The 22804-nt window shown below is 37.0% G+C and overlaps 2 protein-coding genes across 7 annotated transcripts in view; one reads left to right on the top strand and one right to left on the bottom strand.

Annotated features, from left to right (window-relative positions):
• Positions 1-19759, bottom strand: part of MOSPD2 (motile sperm domain containing 2) — a 43169-nt gene extending 23410 nt beyond the window's left edge. For 2 of the 5 annotated variants that reach the window (XM_010336551.2, XM_074392218.1), the window contains exons 1-5: positions 19623-19759; positions 19402-19494; positions 5587-5742; positions 3287-3373; positions 1458-1612 (exon numbers count right to left, since the gene is read on the bottom strand). In XM_010336551.2, coding sequence (XP_010334853.1) covers positions 1458-1612; positions 3287-3373; positions 5587-5742; positions 19402-19494; positions 19623-19701 — 570 coding nt within the window. In that variant the 5' untranslated portion in view covers positions 19702-19759. The remainder of the gene's footprint in view (positions 1-1457; positions 1613-3286; positions 3374-5586; positions 5743-19401; positions 19495-19622) is intronic. The other 3 variants (XM_003920337.4, XM_039475596.2, XM_010336560.2) reach the window with 2 other exon arrangements.
• Positions 19760-20090: 331 nt separating this feature from the next.
• The window catches only part of FANCB (FA complementation group B), a 41164-nt gene continuing 38450 nt past the window's right edge, over positions 20091-22804 (top strand). For both annotated transcript variants that reach the window (XM_074391593.1, XM_074391592.1), the window contains exon 1: positions 20091-20174. The gene's annotated coding sequence lies outside the window, so the exon portion shown is untranslated. The remainder of the gene's footprint in view (positions 20175-22804) is intronic.

Here is a 22804-nt window from a genome sequence, read left to right as displayed (position 1 = left end):
ACATTAACATTTATTCTTCATGATTCTGGATTAATAATTAGGAAACTCTCATATCCAAAGGATAACAGAATTATAATATATTTTTATGGACTATTTATCTAGGCAAATTGATTTTGATTTTGGATATAAAATGATTTACTCTCTAATTTAAAACTCACTGATATGGAAACTAGGTTGGAAAACTCCAGGGCACTGGATCCTTGAAAAATCAAAAGAGAAATAGAAACGTGAAAAAAAATATGTGGTTCCACCACCCCAAACAAGCTCTTGTTAGCAGTTCTCTCTAGCCTGTTTTTTGTTTGTTATGTCTACGGTTTCCTTTGTTGGGCTATGTATTGCCATGGTATAGTTTACATACATATTATAGTATGTATAATCATTCAGCTTTTTTCATCTCAGAAAAAAGCATGCTCGCCAATATTACTATAAATTCCTTATAAATACCATTTTACATAGCTTAATATACTCCATCAATTAGAAATACCATAATTTGTCATTTCATCATATTGAACATTTACATTTTTCTCTAATTTTTCATTATTTTAAATGACACTGAGAAAATATTTTGATGTATGGTGCTTTTTCTGTACTCAGCATTGTTTCTTTAAAATAGATTTTCACAACTTGGTTACCAGGCAAGGAGTATAAATACAAACAATTTAAGGTTCTTAACATACTTTGCCAAATGGAATTCCAAAAAGATTTCAACACTGCCCTGAACACGTTTGCGAATACATTACTGCTATCAGAATCAGCTACAGATTAAATATAAGAGACAGTAGTTAGAATAAATGTGCCAAGTGATCTCAATTGCTGCTGAAGGGTTTGTAGGTATCACTAAGGTCACAAAGACCCAAAGTAAAGGCCGGTAGGCTTTACTTATTTTTCAAGCTTGGCAAAATCACCAGAAGAAAGCTGGTTTCCAAAGCTAACCAAATCAAACACATAGAAAACAAATCCAAACAAGCAAACAAAAACACTCAATAAAATCACTTAATGTTGTATGTGCAAAACTCATGTGACCATCTTGCAACTGTAAAACATGGAATGAATATAACAAATTTGAGATCATATATTACCTTACTTGATATTTCCTGAATATATCACTCTGGCCACACATTGGAGCAGGTGCTATAGGATATCAGCTTTGATATAAAAGTTCAGTTAACACATCGATTCATACCTTGCCAGCCTCAACATCCTACCTCTCCATCCTGTGTCTCAGACAAGGAACATTTCTAGGAAATCGACAGTTTCAATGCCAAATACAGAAGCACATTTAATTCTTTGCAAACCCTATTCCACGTTTGACTACACTCACGTTGCAAGGCAAAGAATCAAATCCCTAATATAAGTTAGTTAGCTCAATTTTACAGCAATATGCGGTTGGCAGCAAGGATAGAGAAAGGGAGGAAGGCATGATAAACACTGACTTAGAATGAATGAAAAATGCTTACAATGCTGTTTATTCCAGTTTCTGACAGGTCAAACATGACTGTTACAGGTTTCCCATTTTCCCTCTTTGCGTAACGTTCCAACCAGAATGCTATGAGCTTCTTTTTGTCCAATACGGTTTTCTGGTCTTTTATATGATGTTTCACCCTGATCCAGACTTTAAACAGAAGACAAAAATAAAAAGACTTATGGCGTTATAATATTATTATACATATATATTGCCTTTCCCTTGACATTTTTCATTCACAATTCATTTTGTTTCTTAGATCAAAAATATCTTTCCTACTTTCAGTGAGAAACAGTTGCACTTGGGAGACTCAGAGTAGCAGAGATAGACTGTATTTCCTTCCCTTAGGAAATGAACAAATTTCACTTGCAAGTAAGAGGGAAAAGAAAGTATAGGTGAACAAACACTATTTGATAATAATCTAAATGTGCTCTGCATTGTGCTTAACAAAAAAGAAAGTCATTGGTTTTGTCAAGGACTGGAAAAAAATGTTCCATCCAGAGGAAAGATACTGACACAGGGTAATGGAGGCATGAGCCAATGCCATGCATGTGTGTGGAACATGGAAAATTGTTCAGGTGGTGGCAGCTAAGACAAAATGTGATGAGTGGTGAGAGGAAAAGCTAAAGAGGAAAGAACTGGACTTTAAGGACTCTCAATGAAACTCTAGAGCGTTTTGATTTTCCTATTTTAGAACACCTTTCAGGCAATACCACAGAGGGTAGAGTGGAGGAGGCAGAGAAGGAAACACACCAAGCTATGACCTGGGAAGGGACTAGATACAAAAGGGTAGTAGTTAGAAATTGAATTGAGGATGTAGCTAGTGAGGATGGAAAAAAAGGCCAAATTGAAGCTATATTAGAGGAAGGGCCAATGAGTGGTCCTGAGGTGGGCAATACAGAAAGTGGGCAAGTGGAGGGACATGGATATTCAGGTGCATGTTGTGCTGAAGGCCCCTGAGAGTCAGGTGGGGCCAGTTGGTGGGTAGCTAGGTATGTGCATGTGGCCTGGGGACAGTGTGGGGTCAATACTGTGTCGGGGGAGGTAGCTAAAGCTGCCAAAATGCTTACGATGATCACCCAAGGAGACTGTATCAGCTGTAAAGTAAAAGAAGCAAGAAAGAATAAGGCCTGGGAGACACCTTTAAGGGACAGGTAGAAGAAGAAAAATGAGAAAAAAAGGTTGAAAAGAAGGAGGTGGCCGTAAGAAGAAAATGCAAAAAGAGTATTGCTGAAACAGGGACAGACCACGTGTTATGGAGAAGTGAAGATAAGTGCAGGACATCTGTTCAGTATGGGGCTTGAACACGCCTGCCAAGCCACATCCTTGGTATAAAACCAGGCTGGATTTGGGGCAAGTGGGAGAGAGGAGTAACAAGGGAGTCACTGGAACAAAAGAGATGATTGTTACTGTTCTTTTCGTTATAATACACATTTCAGAAAAAGCTAGAGTGAGATTATGGGAGTCTCAAAAAAGGCCTACTTAGCAACCTTTAGTGACTGTCAAAAAAATTCTCCATAAAAATACTAAGTTGAATTTTAATATCACTGTCAGATAGAAAGAAGATAATGACTCTGAATTAAATAACTGTTTATGATATAGGATGCAGCGTTTGCCTTTATTGTCTACTTTATTATAATACAAACAGTGTGCACAGCTACTAAGTATTTAACACTCCGTAAAGATGGTCCTACCAATCCCTCATTGCAGAAGACTTGAGGAGTGCTACAGATGGAGAAAGTTCTTCCAGTTCTTAATTCAGTTGAGATAGATATCTCAATCTCAAAATCTTGAAAAGCCAGTACATAAATTAAATATACTTACACAATTTGTTACCTTCTTTGTCATAACCATGGAGATAAATAACACCAATTTCCAATAACCATCTGGGAATGGAGGATTCATTAAGGTCTAAAAAGTGGTAAGCTTTGATCAGTAGTTGTAATTTAGGGATTTAAAAATAAAACTCATAAAGATAATGTTATGTAGTAGTTCTGATATTTAAAAATGATGTAATGTATTCAAACATTCAAGAAAAAAAAATCTCTGGCAATAGAAAGTGGTGTTTCCTACCAAGGAAACAAACAAAATAATGACACAGGTGACCAAAGTGGGTAAACTCCATTTCCCTTGACATGTCATTATTTATGTGGATACATTTTCCACATTTTGATTATTTCACATAATGACTTGAAAACAAGTATCACTATCAGAGTTTCAAGAGAACATTCCAGTAAATATCCACATTGCAGCCTCAGAATTAGTAGAAAAATATTACTTTGGTTTCTTTAGTAAAATGGTATTTTTCTATTAGGTTGGTGCAAAAGTAATTGTAGTATTTGCCATTAAACATAATGGCAAATTCTGCAATTACTTTTACACCAACCTAATAAGAAGTTTGGTATCTAGTAGATTTTAATGCATTTAAAAACCTTTAGGAAAGTGGAAAATAATTCAAGAAAAATGTGGCCAGGCATGGTGACTCATGCCTATAATCCCAGCAATTTGAGAGGCCAACACAGGAGTACCATTTGAGGCCAGGAGTCTGAGACCAGCCTAAGCAACACAGCGAGACTCCCTCTCTACAAAAAAATTAAAATAAAAATATAAAATTTAGCCAGGCATGGCGGCACATGCCCTTTGTCCTAGCTACTCAGGAAGCTGAGACAGGAGGCTCATCTGAGCCTAGGTGTTGAAGGCTACAGTGAGCAATGATCACAGCACTGCATTCTAGCCTGGCTGACAGAGCAAGACCCTGTCTCAAATAAAATAAATAAAATAAAAAATAAAGAAAGAAAAGAAAAGAAAAGAAAAAATGTGAGAACTTGAACTTCGGCAGGAGGAAAAGACAGAATGCCTCTCCAGTTTTTGGTGAGGCTAAGAACCAACATAGCAAGACAGCAAATGCTAACACTTTTGTTTCATTCACCAGCAGTTCCTTAAGACCTTTCAAAGATTTATCTTTCCCCATCCCCTTTTACCATATCTCTGCTATTTTCCACCAGAAAAGAGCAATTCTATGTAAGAAAACAAGCATTGCTGAGTTTAAACATTTATTCTGTACTTAAATGGTTTAGAAATATCAGATTTATATTTAACAGAAATATAAAACAAGTACTTGGTTAATAATGGGTTATTAACCAAATAAAATATTTGGTTAATAATTGGTTATTAATTAACCAAATTAAATAAATATTTGGTTAATAAATGCTTCACTGTTAACATTACCTATAGTTGTTAAATTTCCAATCATAATTTCTTACTACTCCTCTTCTCAGGGATTCCTTCTGTAAGCATGAAGAGTGAGGAGAGTATCTGCTCTAGATTTATTTGTTGACTATTTTGTATTAAGTCTTCAGACTAAAGTCACTTCAGAAGCTACAATCCTCAAGGACAGAAAATTCTGCTTTATGTCTAAATGAAATCAGAAGTTATGCCAGTTTCTTCTTGTTAAATTTTTTGGAGAAGAGAACTAACAGGTCTTCATATACTTGAAGACCATTATAAAACTCTGAGACTTGAAAATCCCATTTTTTGGAAAAAAAAAAAAAAAAAAAAAAAAAAATTCAATCTAGCAGCAGACTTGGAAATTAAGAAGGGTAGAGGTACTTCAAAATATATATACCTACTATGTACCCACAGAAATAAAATAAAGAGGAGACTGTCATAGGTTTCCTTGGGGATGAGATTGCATTTTTGGGGGACTCTCATTCATTTACCAATTCTATATGGAGCACCTATTAGCACAAGGAACTATGGAAATAAAGACATAGGCAACAACTGAGAAAAATGGACAGTATCTCCTTATTTCTAGGCCTAGTAGCAAACATGCTGTCTTGCTATTGCTTAATGGTACTGAATTAAACACAGATTAGGAAATTCTGCTGTGAATAAAGAATCTGAGTGTGAGTCTGCTTCCCGGTGATCTGATTTCCTTATGAATGATCCTACCTAAAAGACTCAAAAGCTGTTCTTTTGAAACTATTACTGAATCTTTGTAAATAATTATTTTGTGGTGTTTATGATGACTGCTAAGAATACAGGCAAATATATGATTAGATAAATGTAAAACAATACCATTTACACAGGAGATATTATAGTCAAGGTTAAATTGAACAGCTTACCATTGACAGAAATTTCTTTCCTCCACTGAAAACTCTCATCAAGCATCTTCAGTGTTTCATCTACAATATTATGTCTCCAAGATAAGTAACTTTCAACCCAGTTATCATCTTGTTGTAGTCTTTCAACATCACGTGCATCATATTTATCTGACTTATCTAGGGAAAAAAGAGTAATAAACATCCAAGTCAGATTAATTCTGCAGTGAAAAATAACCACTAATGCCAAAGGAGAAGAAAGACTCTGAAGACAAAGTTAAATTTGAGGATAGACTCAGGGATGTAGTTCAGATAAAAGTGCTATTTAAAAGACTGAAGATGCTATTGTTTGGAGATGATTTGTTTGGTTCCGCCAAGTCTCTTCTTGAAATCTAATGCCCAATGTTGGCGATGGGGCCTGGTGGGAGGTGTTTGGGTCATGAGGAGGATCCCTGGTTTGGTGTCATTCTCATGACAAGGACTGAATTCTTGCTCTTAGTTCCCACTAGATATGAGTGTCGAAAAGACACACTCTCTCTCTCCTCTCTCTCTCTCTCTCTCTCTCTCTCTCTCGCCTTTTCTCTCTCACCATGTGATGCCTGCCTTCCTTCGCCTTACCTCATGAGTACTAAATTCCTGAGGTCCTGACCAGAAGCAGATACTGACACCAGGCTTCTTGTATAGCCTGCAGAACCATGGGCCAAATAAACCTCTTTCTTTATAAATCATTTAACTTCAGGCATTCCTTTGTAGCAACACAAATGGACTAAGACTGATGGAATTTCTAAGTGTGAGGAGAATACAGTTATCTAAAGACAGCAGGTTTAAGTAAGCCACTACAGATGTTAAAATTTATACCACAGTAAAATATTTGGTACAGCCTTCTCTAAAACTATACACCAACATCTGGGAGGATCAATTATGTTATCTGAATTTCTTAAGTCAATGAAAAATAAAGAAATTTCATATGTAAAGAAATAGCTAAGTTGTACTTTAAAAAGACAGTTGTTCGGCAAGTGTCATTAAAAAACAATTAACTAGGCCGAATGTGGTGGCTCATGCCTGTAATCCCAGCACTTTGGGAGGCTGAGGCGGGCGGATCACCTGAGGTTAGGAGTTCTAGACCAGCCTAGCCAACATGGTGAAACCCTATCTCTACTAAAAATACAAAAATTAGCTGGGCGTGGTGGCACACTCTTTAGTCCTAGCAACTAGGGAGGCTGAGTCAAGAGAATTGCTTGAACCCAGGAGGTAGAGGTTGCAGTGAGCTGAGATGTGCCACTGCACTCCAGCCTGGGTGACAGGGTGAGACTTTCTCAAAAAACGTAAAAATAAACAAAATTAAATACAAAAAATAAGGACAAAGAACAAACCACAACAAAAACAGTAAAAAAAAATTAAGTACCTATGGAAAACTGACGATGTATATCATATTACGGTATTTACTATTTTCAGACTCTGGCCAACATTTCCATAATTTCTTGGAATAATTATTTCTAATAAAAATAATTTCTCATCAGTTGCACACACACACACATACACACTCTATTCCTACTAACTTGCATAGCAGACATTCCTCCTTCCTTGCCTTGCTCTATTATTCTGTAACTGAACTTTCCTTGTCTCTGCACATTCAGATGCTACCATTCTGCAAGTCTCCTTTCAATGCTTCCTCTTCCATAAAATTTTCCCTGAGTTCAGTATTAGGTTGGTGCAAAACCAATTACTTTTATGGGACTTGAACTAAGCTTTTCTTAAGGTGCTTACCACTTTTACCTTGAATCAGAGTTATTGGCATACAAGCCATATTTTCCAAATAGACAGTAGAGACAGAGAGTCTATACATCTAAGCATCCTCCAAAGCAGATTACAGTAGTGTCAATGAAAAGGGCTTCCACAAACATCTGTTGATGGAATCTATTCCTTCACATTTTTTCCTCAGTCATACCCTCCCTAAGGTTCATACAAAAAACAAAACAAAACAAAGCAAAACAACTTCAGGAAATTCCCTGGCTCCTTCATTTCCTTTTCTTCTGCATCTAGTTAGTTACCAGGTTTTATAGATTGTATCTCTTCTTGATTTGCACTGTCTTATTTCAGGGCCTCAGAGATAATAGCTGAAAGGCCAGGAAAATATAAAGTGCATACAGAGCACTGTCTTCCTTGAGTCTCAATTTCCTTATGTTTAAGTTGTTTTATATACGCACAGTGCCGTGTGAGGATGGGATGAAAAAGCATATATGAAAGTACTTGGAAATTTAAAGCACTATAAAATATATGATGAGGCCATAAATCATGCATTTGTAGAGTGTTGCCTTGGATATGGCTTTTAATATCTTGGTTATATTTTTCTAATCTATTAAATGAGTGGTTCTGTGGTAGATAATATGAGAAATTGTTGTTTAGCACTGCTATTTGGAAATTCATCTGTATTCAAAGCACTTTTTTTTTTCTTTTTTCAAATAAAAAGGGTGGCCTATGAAACAGGTGACTAATTCAGCTGGCACCTCAAACATACATATCATGCAGAAGTGTTTTATGCATACTACCCCATTTTGTCACACAGAACACTGAAAGGACATACACTCAAGTGCCAAGATTTAATACAATTTACTGTTTTATCAGAGACTTTCTAAAATCAAATTGGCTTTTCTTTTTTTTTAAACTGAGAGTGCTGACAATGATGACTACAATGACTACCAGCCTGTATTTGGGCTAAGGAGCCAGTACTGATTACACCCCATTGCTTCTGTGTAATCAGTGCAAATGTAAAGAAAGTGAAAAAGGTAAATTATATCTTAGCATTATTATGAAAATAGTTTTGACCTCATAGCTTTCTAAAGTCTTGGGCATCCCCTAGGGTCCCCAGATATATTCTAAAAACCAATTACTTAGAACAATATCTGGCAAGTGGTAAAAACTCAGTAGATACTAGCCATATTAAGAATAATAAAACATTATTGTTATCATTTTTACCACAACTGCCAGTACCATCACTAGGGATACCATCAACAAATGAATGCCCATTACTAAGAAATTTAAAGCCCGCAGCTCTTTGATAGCTTTCAGCAATGTTGATCTTTGAAATTAGAAACCCACATTTATATTAAAATGATTATTTGTATTAATGTTCTTTATTACATATAAAATGCTTCCTTACATAGAAAATGGACTTCCTTACATAGAAAATGGACTTCCTTACATAGAAAATGCTATTTGTTGACCATTTACCCCTAGACAAATATAAATGAAGTCAGAGTGGGGGGCAGAAAAGAGGAGATCAAGATTTGAGAACTTAGGCACATGGGGGTTGGCTGAGAGAGGCAGGAGAAAAGTAGAGGCAGAAGAAGACACAGGAAAACAGGACAGAAGAGAGGAGTGAGGGGAAAGAGATGGGGAGAGATAGCTAGAATGAAACAGAGAAAGAAGAGAAAGGTGAGGGAGGTAAAGATAGAAGAGGCAGAGAAAGAATAAACTGAACATTGAAGGTAAGGAAAATATGGCCTGGAACCACAAGGCCAAGGGTGATAATTAACTGTGCTTATGTCAACACAATTTGCTGCTTTCACACACAGCCTTCAGACAACTGAGCCCTTAGGTGATTGGAAATTTTCAGAAAACCAGTCCTTTGGTAAGTTCAGATGTGCTATGGTTTGAAGCAATCCTCTCCTAAATTCAGGTGTGGCCAATGTGGATAGGGCCTTTAGGAGGTGATTAGGCCATGAGGGTTCCTCCCTCATGAGTAGGATTAAGGCGCTTATAAAAGAAGCTTCATGCAGCAGTGTCCTCCTCTTGCCCTTCCACTTGCTGTCACAGGAAGACACAACAAGAAGGCCCTTACTAGACAACAAATAATGGCACCTTGATTGGAGACTGCCTAGCCTCCAAAACTGTGAGAAAATTTCTGTACTTTATAAATTACTGTATTCTGTTCTTTATAAATCACTCAGCCTCAGGTATTCCTTTATAGCAAGACAAATGGACTAAGACTGATGAAATTTCAGGTATTTTGCTACAGCAGCACAAAATGGACTGACAGGATGTTACAGAAAGATGCTAAAGATGTATACTACAAAGGTTATCTAAAGATATAAAACCACACATGCATACACACACACACATGCACCCCAGGACATTTTTTTGAAAAACTTTACCTATCAACAATTAAAGTGTAGAGATTAGGGTAAGAGGGTGCAGTCAGGGTTCTCTATAGGGACAGAACTAATAGGATAGATATATATATTTACGTATTAGACTGTTTTCATAATGGTTGCTGATAAAGACATACCTGAGACCAGGAAGAAAAAGAGGTTTAATGGACTTACACATGGCTGGGGAGGCCTCACAATCATGGCAGAAGGCAAGTAGGAGGAGGAGCAATTCATGTCTTACATGGATGGTGGCAAGCAAAGAGAGAGCTTGTGCAGGGAAACTCTCATTTTTAAAACCACCATATCTCATGAGACTCACTCACTATCATGAGAATAATGCAAGAAAAACCTGACCCTACAATTCAATCACCTCCCACTGGGTTCCTCCCATGACACATGGGAATTGTGGGAGTTATAATTCAAGAAGAGATTTGGGTGGAGACACAGCGAAACCATATCAGAAGGATTCAGTTTTATACAAAGATATGTGTGTGTGTGTGTATGTGTGTATGTACACAGATATATATATATATATATATATATATATATATATATTCTCCTAATACCTGTCCTCATACATGAATGATACCTTGTCTCATAATACCAGTGAAAACCACACCAAAAACCAACATTAATTCCAAGTGGTGGATTTTAAAGCCTCATCTCTGTATTTCTTTAAAATAGCTAATTTCAGCAAATCCTTCATGAAGAAACCTTCTTAATGAACTATCAGCACCGTATGGTTCATTGGCCATTTCTACTATTTATTTGTTCCAGCGTAAAGATGACCTGTCTGTCTCAGCTTTTCATCTCTCTCCATACACATGCATGTGTATGTTCTCTCTCACTCACTTTGTTTTTCTCTCACAGTTTTTTAAATACAAAAAATTATTATTTTAAAAAATTGTAAGATAAAGAAATTATAGTTCTTACTTGTAAAATAGCAAACTTCATTTTTAACTTTTCTTTTTTTCTCTTGCATTTGTTGGTTAGTGATGCTACCAACAGGTCAGAAACTGTGTTTTAAGGCTAACAAATGCAAGAAGATTTCTGGCCACATTCAGGATAGAGAAGAGTGATGGACTTAGAAGATCCATGCTACTATGTATAGTGAAGCTAAGCAAATCACTCTAGGCCTTAAATTCTTCTCTGTAAAATGGAAATAAGGTCTTTCTACCTACAGTCTCAGATCAAGAACACTGAAAAACTTAAACACTATACAAATGAATTTCTATCAACATATGATTGAATGCTAACCATGAAAAAAAGACTAAATTCAGATTTACCTATTAGTTAACCAGTAAGGAATATCTTGGAAGTATTTTGTTATTATAAATGTGCCTAAATTTCAGATAAAGGTTGACAAAATACAAAAGCATTCTAATAATGAAAACTAGAGAACAGTTAATGTTCTAAAGCAGCAAACATATAACTCTAGATCATTATAGTAATTTAAAACATTTTAGGATCTCTTATTTCTCCATGACTCTGAGCACAGATCCACTGAAAGTCCTTCTAGGGCCTTAAGAGAGCATCTGTATTGGATGGGCTATGTCTATTGGCTGGACTGCATAAATGTCAGTAATGGGTGTGATCAAGACAAAAGAACAAAATATTTATTGAAGATTATTCTCTGCTGGTTGGCCACAACATATTCTGAATTTCCAATTTCTCGTGAAACTTACGACTGAGAGACAGGTAATCTCTTATAATGGGATTAAGCCATTGGCCTATAACAGTGATTCTGCAGCTTCAGCACATATCAGAATGATTAGGAGGGCTTGTTAAAACTGGGATTACTGGGCCCCACCCCTAGACTGTCTAACTCTGGGTGGGAACTGACAACTGGCATTTGTAACCAGTTCCTACATACCGCTGATGCTGCTGGTTAGGGACTACACTTTTGAGAACTGTTTTTCTACTGCGGGAGCTGACAAACTTATTCTGTATAGGCCCAGATGGCAAATATCTAAGACTCTGATGGCCATATTACATCCCTGGTTGCTGATTTCTTTCTCTCTCTCTCTCTCTCGCTCACTCGAGATCTTTCTCTCTGTCGTGTGTGTGTGTAATAACCCTTTAAAAATGCAAAAAAAAAAAATGCTTGGCTCAAGGGTCATACAAAAACAGGACGTTGCTGATCTCTGGTCTACTGTAAAGAGGGAGGTGCTTTCTGCTTCAGTTCTTATACTTTAAGAGCTGAATTCCTTAGCACACTTGAACAAGCAAAGCTGTTCTTCAGGTCCTCATCAGTCACCAGACAGTTATCCAGGTTAATTAGATATAATGGACCTTGGTCTATTCCTGCATATTACGGACTCTGCCTCAAGGTCGTGGCATAAGCACGCTATCTACAATCATTCACTTGGCTGATTTTGGTCAAATGGGAAAATGTTTCATCAAAACTAATGATAATAGTAAGAGTCAGTCATATTGAGAAGAGCTCCTCAAATAGGGGATGGCATGACGGGAGTGGGATTGATGCTGTCTCCTCTACTAAGCTCCAGGAGGTCAGGGACTTTGAAAAGTCACACTCTGCTCCCTCCTACTCTGCCTGACACATGGTAAGTACATGCTAAATCTTTGTTACTGAATGATTAGCCACGTATAAGTCTATCCCCCAGCAGACCTTGAGTTCATTGAGGACCCAGAACTTCAGCAATAAATTGTTTTCTTTCCCTTTTGAAAAGTTAAAACGTTATAGAATAGAAAATAATGTTAACAAATACTTATGTAGTTGTGACCTCAAATTAACAAATAGTAAGTTATTGGCTTCAGTTTTTTTTTTTTTTTTTTTTTTTTTAAATAAAAGGGCTAGAATGTCACAGATTAAGCTGAAGTTACCTCTTGATCTTCCCATAAAAGCCTTAAATTTCTTTGTTAGGTTATACTTTATATGAAACAACAATGACGTAGGATACAAGTGCTGAAACTCAAGAAGAAATGGTAAATCAAAATAGTAGTAAATATATGAGAAATAAACAAACACTGACATATAAAACAACAACAATAAATCGAGGGAGTGATAAATATGGGAATCAGGTTAGTGTTAAACAATGACTATATCCTACAGGGAATAGAAAAGAGGAAACACTCACTCTGAAGCTTACATAATCTTGATGTCAATATTGCACAAGAAAAATATTAGAAAGGAAAATTATAGGCCAATTCAAGAATATAAATGTAAAATTCTTAAACTATTAGTAAACTGAATTTAGCAATTTATTTAAAAAATCTTATCAATGTAATCTAACATTAACACAGTAAAGGAGAAAAATCAAATGAAAATGTCATCAAATACAATAAATGTGTGCAACAGATGAAGAAACTGCATTTAGTAAAACTCAGTCATTAATCATGATGGAAACTAAACAAAACAAACAAAAAACCTAAACTAGCAAACCCAAAACGGAAGAAAGCATCTTCACTTTGATAAAGAGTATATACAAAGATCATACTTAATGGTGATGTGTTCAGAGCTATCTTTCTACCATCAGGAAGAAGACAAGTAGGCTTTTATCACTGCTTCTCTATTTAACAGTGTTCTAAAAGTTCCAGCCAATGTAGTAAAGGAAAAGCACTGGAAGATTTAAGAGTTGGAAAGTTAGAAAGAAAATGGTCAGTATTTCAGGGTGATTATTATGTACACAGAAATCCCAAGTAAGTTATCAGAATTTATAAAAGTAAATTCAATATTAATAGAAAAAAGTCATATATATTTCCCATAAGCCAGCAACCATCATTGAGAAAATATATATTAAGACATACTATTTAAATAACAACAAAAATAAAACACATACAGTATTTAGGAAGAAATATAACAAAAGATTGTGTGAACCACTATAGAGAAAATTATAAATCTTTCAATAAGGAAGACTTTAGCAGATAGATATATATACCAGGTTCTTGAATAAAAAGACTCAACCACGGTAATGTCAACTTCCATGAAATTATCTTCTGATTTAACACAATACCACTGAAATCCCAACAAAAGTGGCTTTTGTTTTGTTTTGCAGAAACATGATAAGCTGTTTCTAAAGTTTACACAGAAGAAGTAAGGGCCAAGAAGAGCCTGAAGGAGTAATTTTCACAGAAGTAGAAACCAAAGGTCCCATAAAGATACGAAAAAGAAAAAAAAAAGCTCAATCTCACTGGTATTCAAAGACATTAAAACCATAAAGAGATCTCCCAACACGCCTATGAGATGGGCAATTTTTTTTTTTTTAAGTTACAGTGCCAATTTTTAGGGTGTAGAAAAACAAAGATGCTCAAATACTGCTGGTTAAAATGAAACCTCGTACAATCACTTTGGGAATCAGTTCAGCATTATCTATTAAAGTTGAACATGAAACAATGTGCCTATTCTACTACCTACCCATTTTACTGTTGGAAACAAACCCTAGGGCAGCAGTTCTCAAACATTTTGGTCTCAGGATACCTTTTACACTCTTAAAAATAATTGCGGACCCTCTCAAAGCTTCTTTGTTGATATAGGTTATATTTATTGGTAGTTATTGTATTGGGTATTAAAACTGAGAAAAAGAATTAGACATGAGAAAATACAAGCACGCAGTCCACAGCCATCAGAACAATGGCATCATCACATGCCACCCAGCCCCTGGAAAATGCCACCATATGCTTGTGAGAGGATAAACGTGAAAAAGGATAATGATGGTTTAGTATTATGAAAATGTTTTGACTTCTCAAACTCCTTGAAATGGTCTCACGGAACCCCAGTTCTTGAATCAATTTTGAGAACTACTGCCCTAGAGAAATTCTTGCATGTGTGCAGCAGACATGTATAAGGATGTTCATGGCTACACTGTACATGATACAAAAACCTGGAAACAACCCCAAACCCATTAATTGGTATATTCATTCTATGAGCTACTACACAGCCATAAAAAGGAATAAATTAGTCATACCTGACAATATAACTGAATTTTGAGCAACAGAAGCAAATCATGAAAAAATATATTCAGCTTTAATATAAAGTTCAAAAAGAGGCAAAAGCCTAATAAAGTATTGGTGAGGAATATATCATAAGTTGTAAAACTAATGAGAAGTAAGAGAATGAGTAACACCAAATGCAGAAAAAGTAACTGTTCCCTGAATAGCAGGGATGGGGATACTGGGAGGCTCTAGTTCTTTCGCTGAGTAGTGAGCACATGGGTGTTTTATTCATGTTTTATACATTCTGTACATAAACAGAATTCTAAAACTCAAAAATTATTAAGCCTAAACAAAACAAAAATTAAAAGACTAGAAAAATTGCCTTTTTAAAAAAAATTGAGATGGAGTCTTGCTCATGTCGCCCAGGTTGGAGTGCAGTGGCATGATCTCAGCTCACTGCAAACTCCACCTCCCAGGTTCAAGCGATTCTCCTGCCCAAGCCTCCGAGTAGCTGTGATTGCAGGTGTCTGCTACCACACCTGGAAAAAGTCACTTTTAATGGCAAAAAGTGCAATTACTTTTGCACCAACCTATTAACCTAATAGCCATAGAAGAAACAACAAAGGAATGGGAAAAAAAGTACAAGTGACATAAAAGAAAAGCGCAGACCAATATTCAAAGTCATCTTAATAAAAAGATGTTTAAACTACAAATGAATGTAAATAATTTATTCTTATTTGCAAACAAGTGCAAACTAAAACAATCATCAGTAAAGAAGTAACACTAAATATGAGTAAGGCTGTGGTACGACTAACACTCCCCTACAAGCTGGCAGGAATGAATATTGGCACAACATCCATGGAGGAAGTTTGGCACATATGATCGAAGGCCTGAAAAATGTGGACACTCTTAAAACCAATAATTCAATTCCTGAACATGAATCTTGAGAAAATAATCTGAACTACTACACAAAGAAATCTGTATTAAATGAAAACTGGGAAGAATCTGAATGTCCACAAAGGGACTACCTAAGACAAAAGATAAGAAAACTATCTTTTATTTATAGAACCAAATATTAAATGGCAATATACAATGTTGCTTACTTCATAAATATGGAGAAATAAAATGTCAATAAAAATGTATTTTGTAACACAGAAAATTATATACAGAATAGTCTTGTAACTTTGTTTTCTTAAGTGTATAGAAAAAAGACTGTAAACAATGTATCCACTGTTAGCATACTTATCTCTGTATGGCGAGTTTCATGGGGGTTTCTTCAGACATTTTTGGTATGAACTAAATTAATTTAAATGAATTCATATACTTGTAAAGCCAGACAACAAACCTAATCACAAAACCCACAAACCTCTCAATGGCTCTCCATATCAACTAAAGTGCAAACACATCTCTTTGGTACCCAAGGCTCTCTATACTACAGTCCCACGGTATTTAACCATGTGTGCTTACCTTCGTTAAGGTTTATCAAAGTAGACTTCCTATTGCTTCCGAACTGCCCCATACCTTCTGACCTCAATGCCTCAGTTCAGACTATTCAGTCTGCCTGATCACCTTCTCTACCTGGCTGAGTTCTACCATCTTCCAAAGTTCATGAGAAATACTACCTTTTTAATGAATTTTTTTCTAACTCTGTGCTAAGCTAATCACCCCAGCCAGATGTTATTCCTGTCTTTGACTCTTACAAAAAATATTTCAGCACCATTACTCTTAATACAATTTGCCTTAATTTTAATAGCTATCTCTGTTTTAATGCCTTTCCTAGGTTGTAGTAGTTTGAGAAGGGGCAGGCTCTATCCTTCTTCCACTCTTTCTGTAATACTGATACACTGCTTCCCAGAATTAGGCATATAATGAGTACTTAAGGAACTTAATAACTTATTGTCACAAGAGATTAGTCTCCTTTCTTGGGCATGAGAAAGAGGAAGAAAAGAATGGGAAATGTTTCTCATTTGAGACTCCACATGGAATTTCTCAGAAACAATAAGGAAAATAGTACCATAATTATGGACTAATATTTTATTATTTTTGCCAGCCAAAAATCTATCCATAATGGTAACTTAATTTCTATGGACACAAAAATGTGCTTGGAATTCCCAAGAACCTACCTCCAAAAGCATTTCTGGAATACAGTTTGTGTTTGAAGTGATACACTTGCAGAAAATAAATACTTTCCTTTAGGAAAAACATCAACTTTGCTTAAGTCTGCCTTAAGCCTCTTCTGAAACAAAATATTGTTAATGACGATAGAAAGAGTGAAAGAAAAAGAAGGAAAGTGGATGTTCTAAACACCTGAGTTAATTTCTAAAAGCAAATTCTAAAGGGAAAACACAGGCAAATTTAAAAAAAAAAACACCCCTTTTATTATCACTTTCCAATTCTACCTTTGTCTGTTACCATATTCCAGGAAACAACTGAAGCCTTAAGGTAAGAAAGTCTTCAAAAGGCTTCTACTTTGTTTTTCCATGCAAATCTTTAAAACTGAACTAATCTTCTTATGTATATATTTAAATATTGCTATATTCCGTGAGTATGTATTGAGAAATGTGCTGGCACACAAAGGTGAGTAAGACACACAAGGTTTCTGCTCTCAATGTCTATAGGCTGTTACAGAACCCATGTACATTCTACTGGAGGAAATGAAAAACACACAAACCAATGAACAAGATAATTACAGATTATGATAAGGGCTGTAAAGCAGAGAAAATAAACAAGACAGGGAGACGTTCAATAATCAGTGAAGGCCTGTCGGATATTTAAACACTGAAGAGGAAAAATGACCAAGCCATGCTCAATACCTGGGTAAAATCTTTCCAGACAAAGGGAAGTGGAAAGGTCCAAGACGGAATAGCCTCATTCTGTTTGAGGAATACAAACAAGGCAGTGTGGCTAGTTGTGTTTTTTCAAACTGGGGGTCACATTTTAAATTGTGATGTTAATTTTGTGGGTAATTGCATTTTTAAAAAGGAACGCAAATAGAAAAAACAGATCAGAGAGTCACATGTTTTCAGAAGTATTCTTTAATGAACTTTTGCTGCGGTTATGTGAGTGTGCACATTTGTACTGAGTTGCAACATACAGCATGTATCTTACTTTGAATGGTGGTCAAATCTGCACTAAGCAAGCAGAGCAATAACACATGAGGATGGGGTGTGGGAGGCTGGCAAGAGCCAGATAAGACATGGCCTTGCATTATAGGCCACCATAAAGAACTGGGATTTTATTCTAAACACAATTGGAAAGGCACTGAAGGGTTTCAAGCTGGAGAATGACATGATCTAATTTGACATCATGGTGTTGCCAAAAGATTACTGTAGTGAAAATCGAAAGACATGAGCACCTAGACCTGGCCTAGCCAATAACACCAGGGATTTTGAGCAAATCTCTTAATCTCTCTAGACCTCACTTTCTTCATTTTAAAAATGAGAAGGTTGCCCGGAGATGACCTTTAAGATCTTGTTTATTGCCTCATTTCTAAGTCAATTCTTCTTCCTCCCTTGGGCATAAATACATGACTGTTGGGGTGTTACTGGCTCATTGGGTCTAATTGTGAGTTACTTCTTAAAATATTATAAACCATGTATAAACAGCTATAATAGTTATATTTCTGTAGAAAGCAATTGAAGAATGATCTCTTTATTGGAACTAGCTATATTATTAGAAAGGAGAACTCTGGGTGAAAAGTGGATCAAGTGCTTTTGCAACTCTCTGGTACAAAGGCTGGGGTGTGAAGAAAATCGGCAAGGAGGCATGAAAAGATTTACTGACCAGTATTTGAAACTGATTTCCATATTTGTTCTAGGTCATCAATTGATGTATGATCTAGGATGGTTTAAAGTTGCAGGGAACCTTTGCTGAGTTCTAGTCAAGATGTAGAAGCTTAACGCCTTTCAGAGTAACCAAAATGACTAATGAGGCAAAATATTCACTGAGAACCTACTATATGTTAAGATATGCTAGATAGTTTAATATATTTTTTTTACATTTAATCCTACTGTATTATTTGCATTTCACAGATATGAAAACAGGGGCTCAGAATAGACAAGTAAGCTATTTAGTGACAGGGTCTTGATTATAATTGGTCTTAAGGTAGGCAACATATAAATCCTTATTCAATTCCATATTTACAATAAGTTATTCCATATGTTTTACAAAATTATTGTACAAGTATTAAATATTCAGTTAAGTACTTGACAACTCAAGTATCTGTGACATCTGGACACAGAACGTTCAACCAGTAAATCAGTTCTGGACTCATAGGTACTTTGCAAGATACAGTTTGGGATCATGACAAGTTGTTCCATCGTTGGAGGGCCTATTCTGTGGGTAGCATGCTGGGTTATATGAAAGCGAAATCAAGCAAAATATCCAAGGAATTTGTACACCCAATTAAGTAGACATCAATAGTATTATGGCAGTTTCCAGGTACATTTTCTCTAGTGCTGCTGGTGAAAGGCCAGCAGTGGAACCGTGGACTGGACAATGTCACCCGTGTTGTGGGCCTAACAAGTATCCTGCAAGTTCCATAAACACGAGGACATGCTAGAAACTTACCGATTTCCAACTTATATTAACCCTTTAAAGGAAGCATGTGACACAGTTGATCATTTGAAGCAGCGCACACGGCTTGTCATGGAGAGGACAACGTTTGAGATGTGCCCAGCATCATCCTTGGGAGGGTCGAAAAGGTCCCTAACACCTCCCAGAAAGACACAACACTCCAGCAAAGTTGGGGATGCTTACTGCACACCTTACTTAACACCCAGAACAGAGTACCCACCTGTCACATACTCAGCTTCAAACCTGCGTCGGGTCTCAGAGATGAGCTTGGCTTTATTCTGGGCGTGATTCTGGATGGGAGACACGACGGGACCTTAGATACTACTTGCATCAACCCGCTTACCCTCAGCCCAGCCCACCTGCACCCGGGCGCTCGGTCCCCGGGCCTCAGAGGCGGCTTCCGGGTCCGGGCACCCAGCGGCCGTGCAATAGACTCCTCACCTCGGCCATGATCGCGGTCGTGGATGTGATTGCAGTTGTCGCCGTCGCCCGTTCTACCGTCGCCGACCGAGTATCTCATCACCCGCCAGTCCCGCCCAGAGGTAGACAGAGAAGGGTGGGAGGGGGAGGCGGTCGCGTGACACCGGAAGGCGGACAGAAGTGCCGCCGCATTGCCCAATCAAATGCGGACGTCTGGGTCTGGAGGCGGGACCAGGCCCTCAGCCTAGGTCCCATTCGGTTCTCGTCTGGCCTCGCCCCGCGACGTCCCCCGCACTGCGGTCCCGCCCCCGCCAGCCGCGAGAACGCCGGCGCTTCCCCCGCGGAGCTCCGCCCTTAAGGGCTCGCCGGCTATTCGCTTTCACAACATCCCTAGGGCTCCGCCTCCTCAGCCTCCCTGGGCAACCTTCTCCGGGCTGGCTTCTAGGCACCGCCTCCTCTGCGTTCGACGCAGTCTCCGCCGGGCCTCCCAGGATGCAGCTCGCTGGCGGGAGGTTTGGAGCAGATAGATACTGTATCCGCGTGGGGCATCTGGAATGTTGCCATTGCTTTGAGGTAGGATGGAACACGGAGTCTTCCCTACCCGGGACTTCGCAGAGGGGTCGATGGGGCTGGATTTCCTCCCTTTATACCTGCAGTGCGGGAGAGAGGGAAGGAAGCCGGCATCCTGAGACCAGGGTCTCTCATTCCTTGGAATGTTAATTGGATTTTAAGTGCTACAATCGGGGATTATTTTGCTTGAAACTTTTTTTCATCTCTTCAGTATCCTTCCCACTTCGAGTGTGAGATGCTTAACGAGCAAAATATCTGTGAAATCTTTAATCTCAAATAGTTATATAAAGTTAAATGATAAAAGCATATTTCGGCTTATTAATTAAGGTAGTTGTTCTCAAAGGGCGCGGGGGGAAGGTGTCGGTTTCACCACCCAGGGACTTTGGGAACGTCTGGAGACATTTTTAATTGCCACTTCTGTGGGTCGGGTGCAAAAGAGTGCTACTGGCTTCTAGTGCTTAGAGACCAGAGACGCTGCCAAACATCCTGCAACGTATGTGAAAAGTCATAACAGTTATCCAGCGCAAAATGTCAATAGTGTCAAGGTTGAGAAAGATTTAGATTTAAAGGGACTGGAACAAATTTTGTACGTCAGTTAAAAACAATTGAAAGAAAATCGTTGCTCATACAATATTGCCTTTTTTTAAAAGTTGAAAGATCCTGAAAACTACAAACAAGTTGAATGAACAGTTCCCCATATTTCCATCAACTGTAGTCATCCATGGCAGAGGCATGTTAGCATCTTTTGTCCTAGACTTTTAAGTATGTTTGCGTTTTATAGAAAAAAATGAACACATTGTTCAAACGTTCTTTGACTACAACCTTAAAAGATATTTCAGATATAACTAAAGTCTCCCTCTACCTCTACTCACCTATCCTGGCCACTTCTTTGTCCAGAATCAACAGTCATTCAGAATTTAGCACGAAATCTGTTTTTACATTTTTTATATTGGATCATCTTGCCTGGGTTTGAATCGTGGTTCTGTTACTTTTTATCTGCAAGCCTTTGAGAAGATCTTGAAACTCCATGCCTTAGTTTCTCCATCTATAAAATGGGATAGCAATAGTGCCTATGGCATACGGATGTTATCAGGAAGAAATGAGTTAATCCAAAGTGCTTAGAATAGTACCTAGCACTGTTTATACAGGAAAAAAAAAATAGTATATGGCAGTATTTTTTGAGAAAGCACTCAGGGAATTTAGCTGTTGTAGGTAAATAGGAAATATATAATACTGTTTTATTTGTTTCAACTTACATAATACTGCAGTGTACATTTGTCTGCAACTTAATTTTTAATTCATTTTATGTTTAAAATATAACCATGATTTTGTATGTATAGATAGATCTAATTCATTCCTTTTAACTCTTGTATGATAGTCCATTTATATTTAATCATTCTGCTATTGGTGTTCATTGAGGTTTTAACTTTTTTTATATTGCAAATATCAGCACAGTAAGCATTCTAGAGCAATGTATTCATTCATATGTGGAATTATATCTCTGGGTTCATATCTACAAATGAAACTACTGGATATATGCATTTCAGTTGACTGCCAAATTACCTTCAGGTTCATCTCTCCCTTTCATTAAGTACTCATTGTTTTCTTCTAATTGATAGCTCTTTTTCCAATCTGATCTCACTCACATCTTTAACACTGTCACCAGGATCTTTATAACTCAAAAGTACAGTCCTGTGATTTCTGTTTTTGAAAACTTTCGGTGGTATATCATTACTTATGTAAGAAATTCAGAAATCCTTAACATGACATAAAAATCTGCTTTAACTTAATGTTCCCAGATTCTCTAATTTAGTTGATCACCATTCCTCTCACATTTACTCACATTTCGGGTATGTATATTAGATAATGTTGAAAAAGGTGAGATCAATTTTGTGTAGGCCCCAACAAATAACTTAGGTATGGAGAAAAACTTTTAACAGTGGGCCTATTTTGTAGGAAAGTTAATTTAGTTTGGTTAACCATGTCATATGTCTTGGAAAAATAACATCTATCATTATCTTCATAAAATTATGTTAGGTGCCATTTTAATTGGGTGTCTTAATTTTACTTTTTTCCCAAAGATACTTTCTCTTGGTCACAATTGACATCATTTCTTAGACTTTTTGGACTTCATCTGCTCTTCTAGGTGGTTAATCTGGAACCACACTGATTGAAGAATTGTGACATTTATAGTGCTAAAATGAATTTATGAGCATTTAAAAAGAATGAACATGTTTATTAAGTGGGGAGGGGGGCAGTAAAGAGTAGATAAGGATGATAATTTTATTGCCAGCTTACTATTTTTATATTAGCATATGCCTGTATATACTATCATTTTTCTACTATATACATATCTGTTTTAATTTTGTTTACAAAATACCATTAACTTTGATGTATGGTAATATAGAACAGGAAAAGCTCAAATTATGTAGTATTTTATAAATAATCTTCTTTCTGGTTTCCATTCCCCACCTACCCCACCCCGGGAGTGCAGTGTCAGGATCTGGGCTAGATCTTGGCTCACTGCAACCTCTGCCTCCCGGATTGAAGCAATTCTCCTGCCTCAGCCTCCCGAATAGCTGGGACTACAGGCGCCTGTCACTACCCCCAGCTAATTTTGTAGTTTAGTAGAG

Source organism: Saimiri boliviensis, chromosome X (assembly GCF_048565385.1).
Source record: "Saimiri boliviensis isolate mSaiBol1 chromosome X, mSaiBol1.pri, whole genome shotgun sequence".
In the NCBI taxonomy this organism is placed as follows: domain Eukaryota; kingdom Metazoa; phylum Chordata; class Mammalia; order Primates; family Cebidae; genus Saimiri; species Saimiri boliviensis.
Note: the sequence above shows the minus strand (reverse complement) of the source record. Positions and strands in the feature narration are given on the sequence as shown.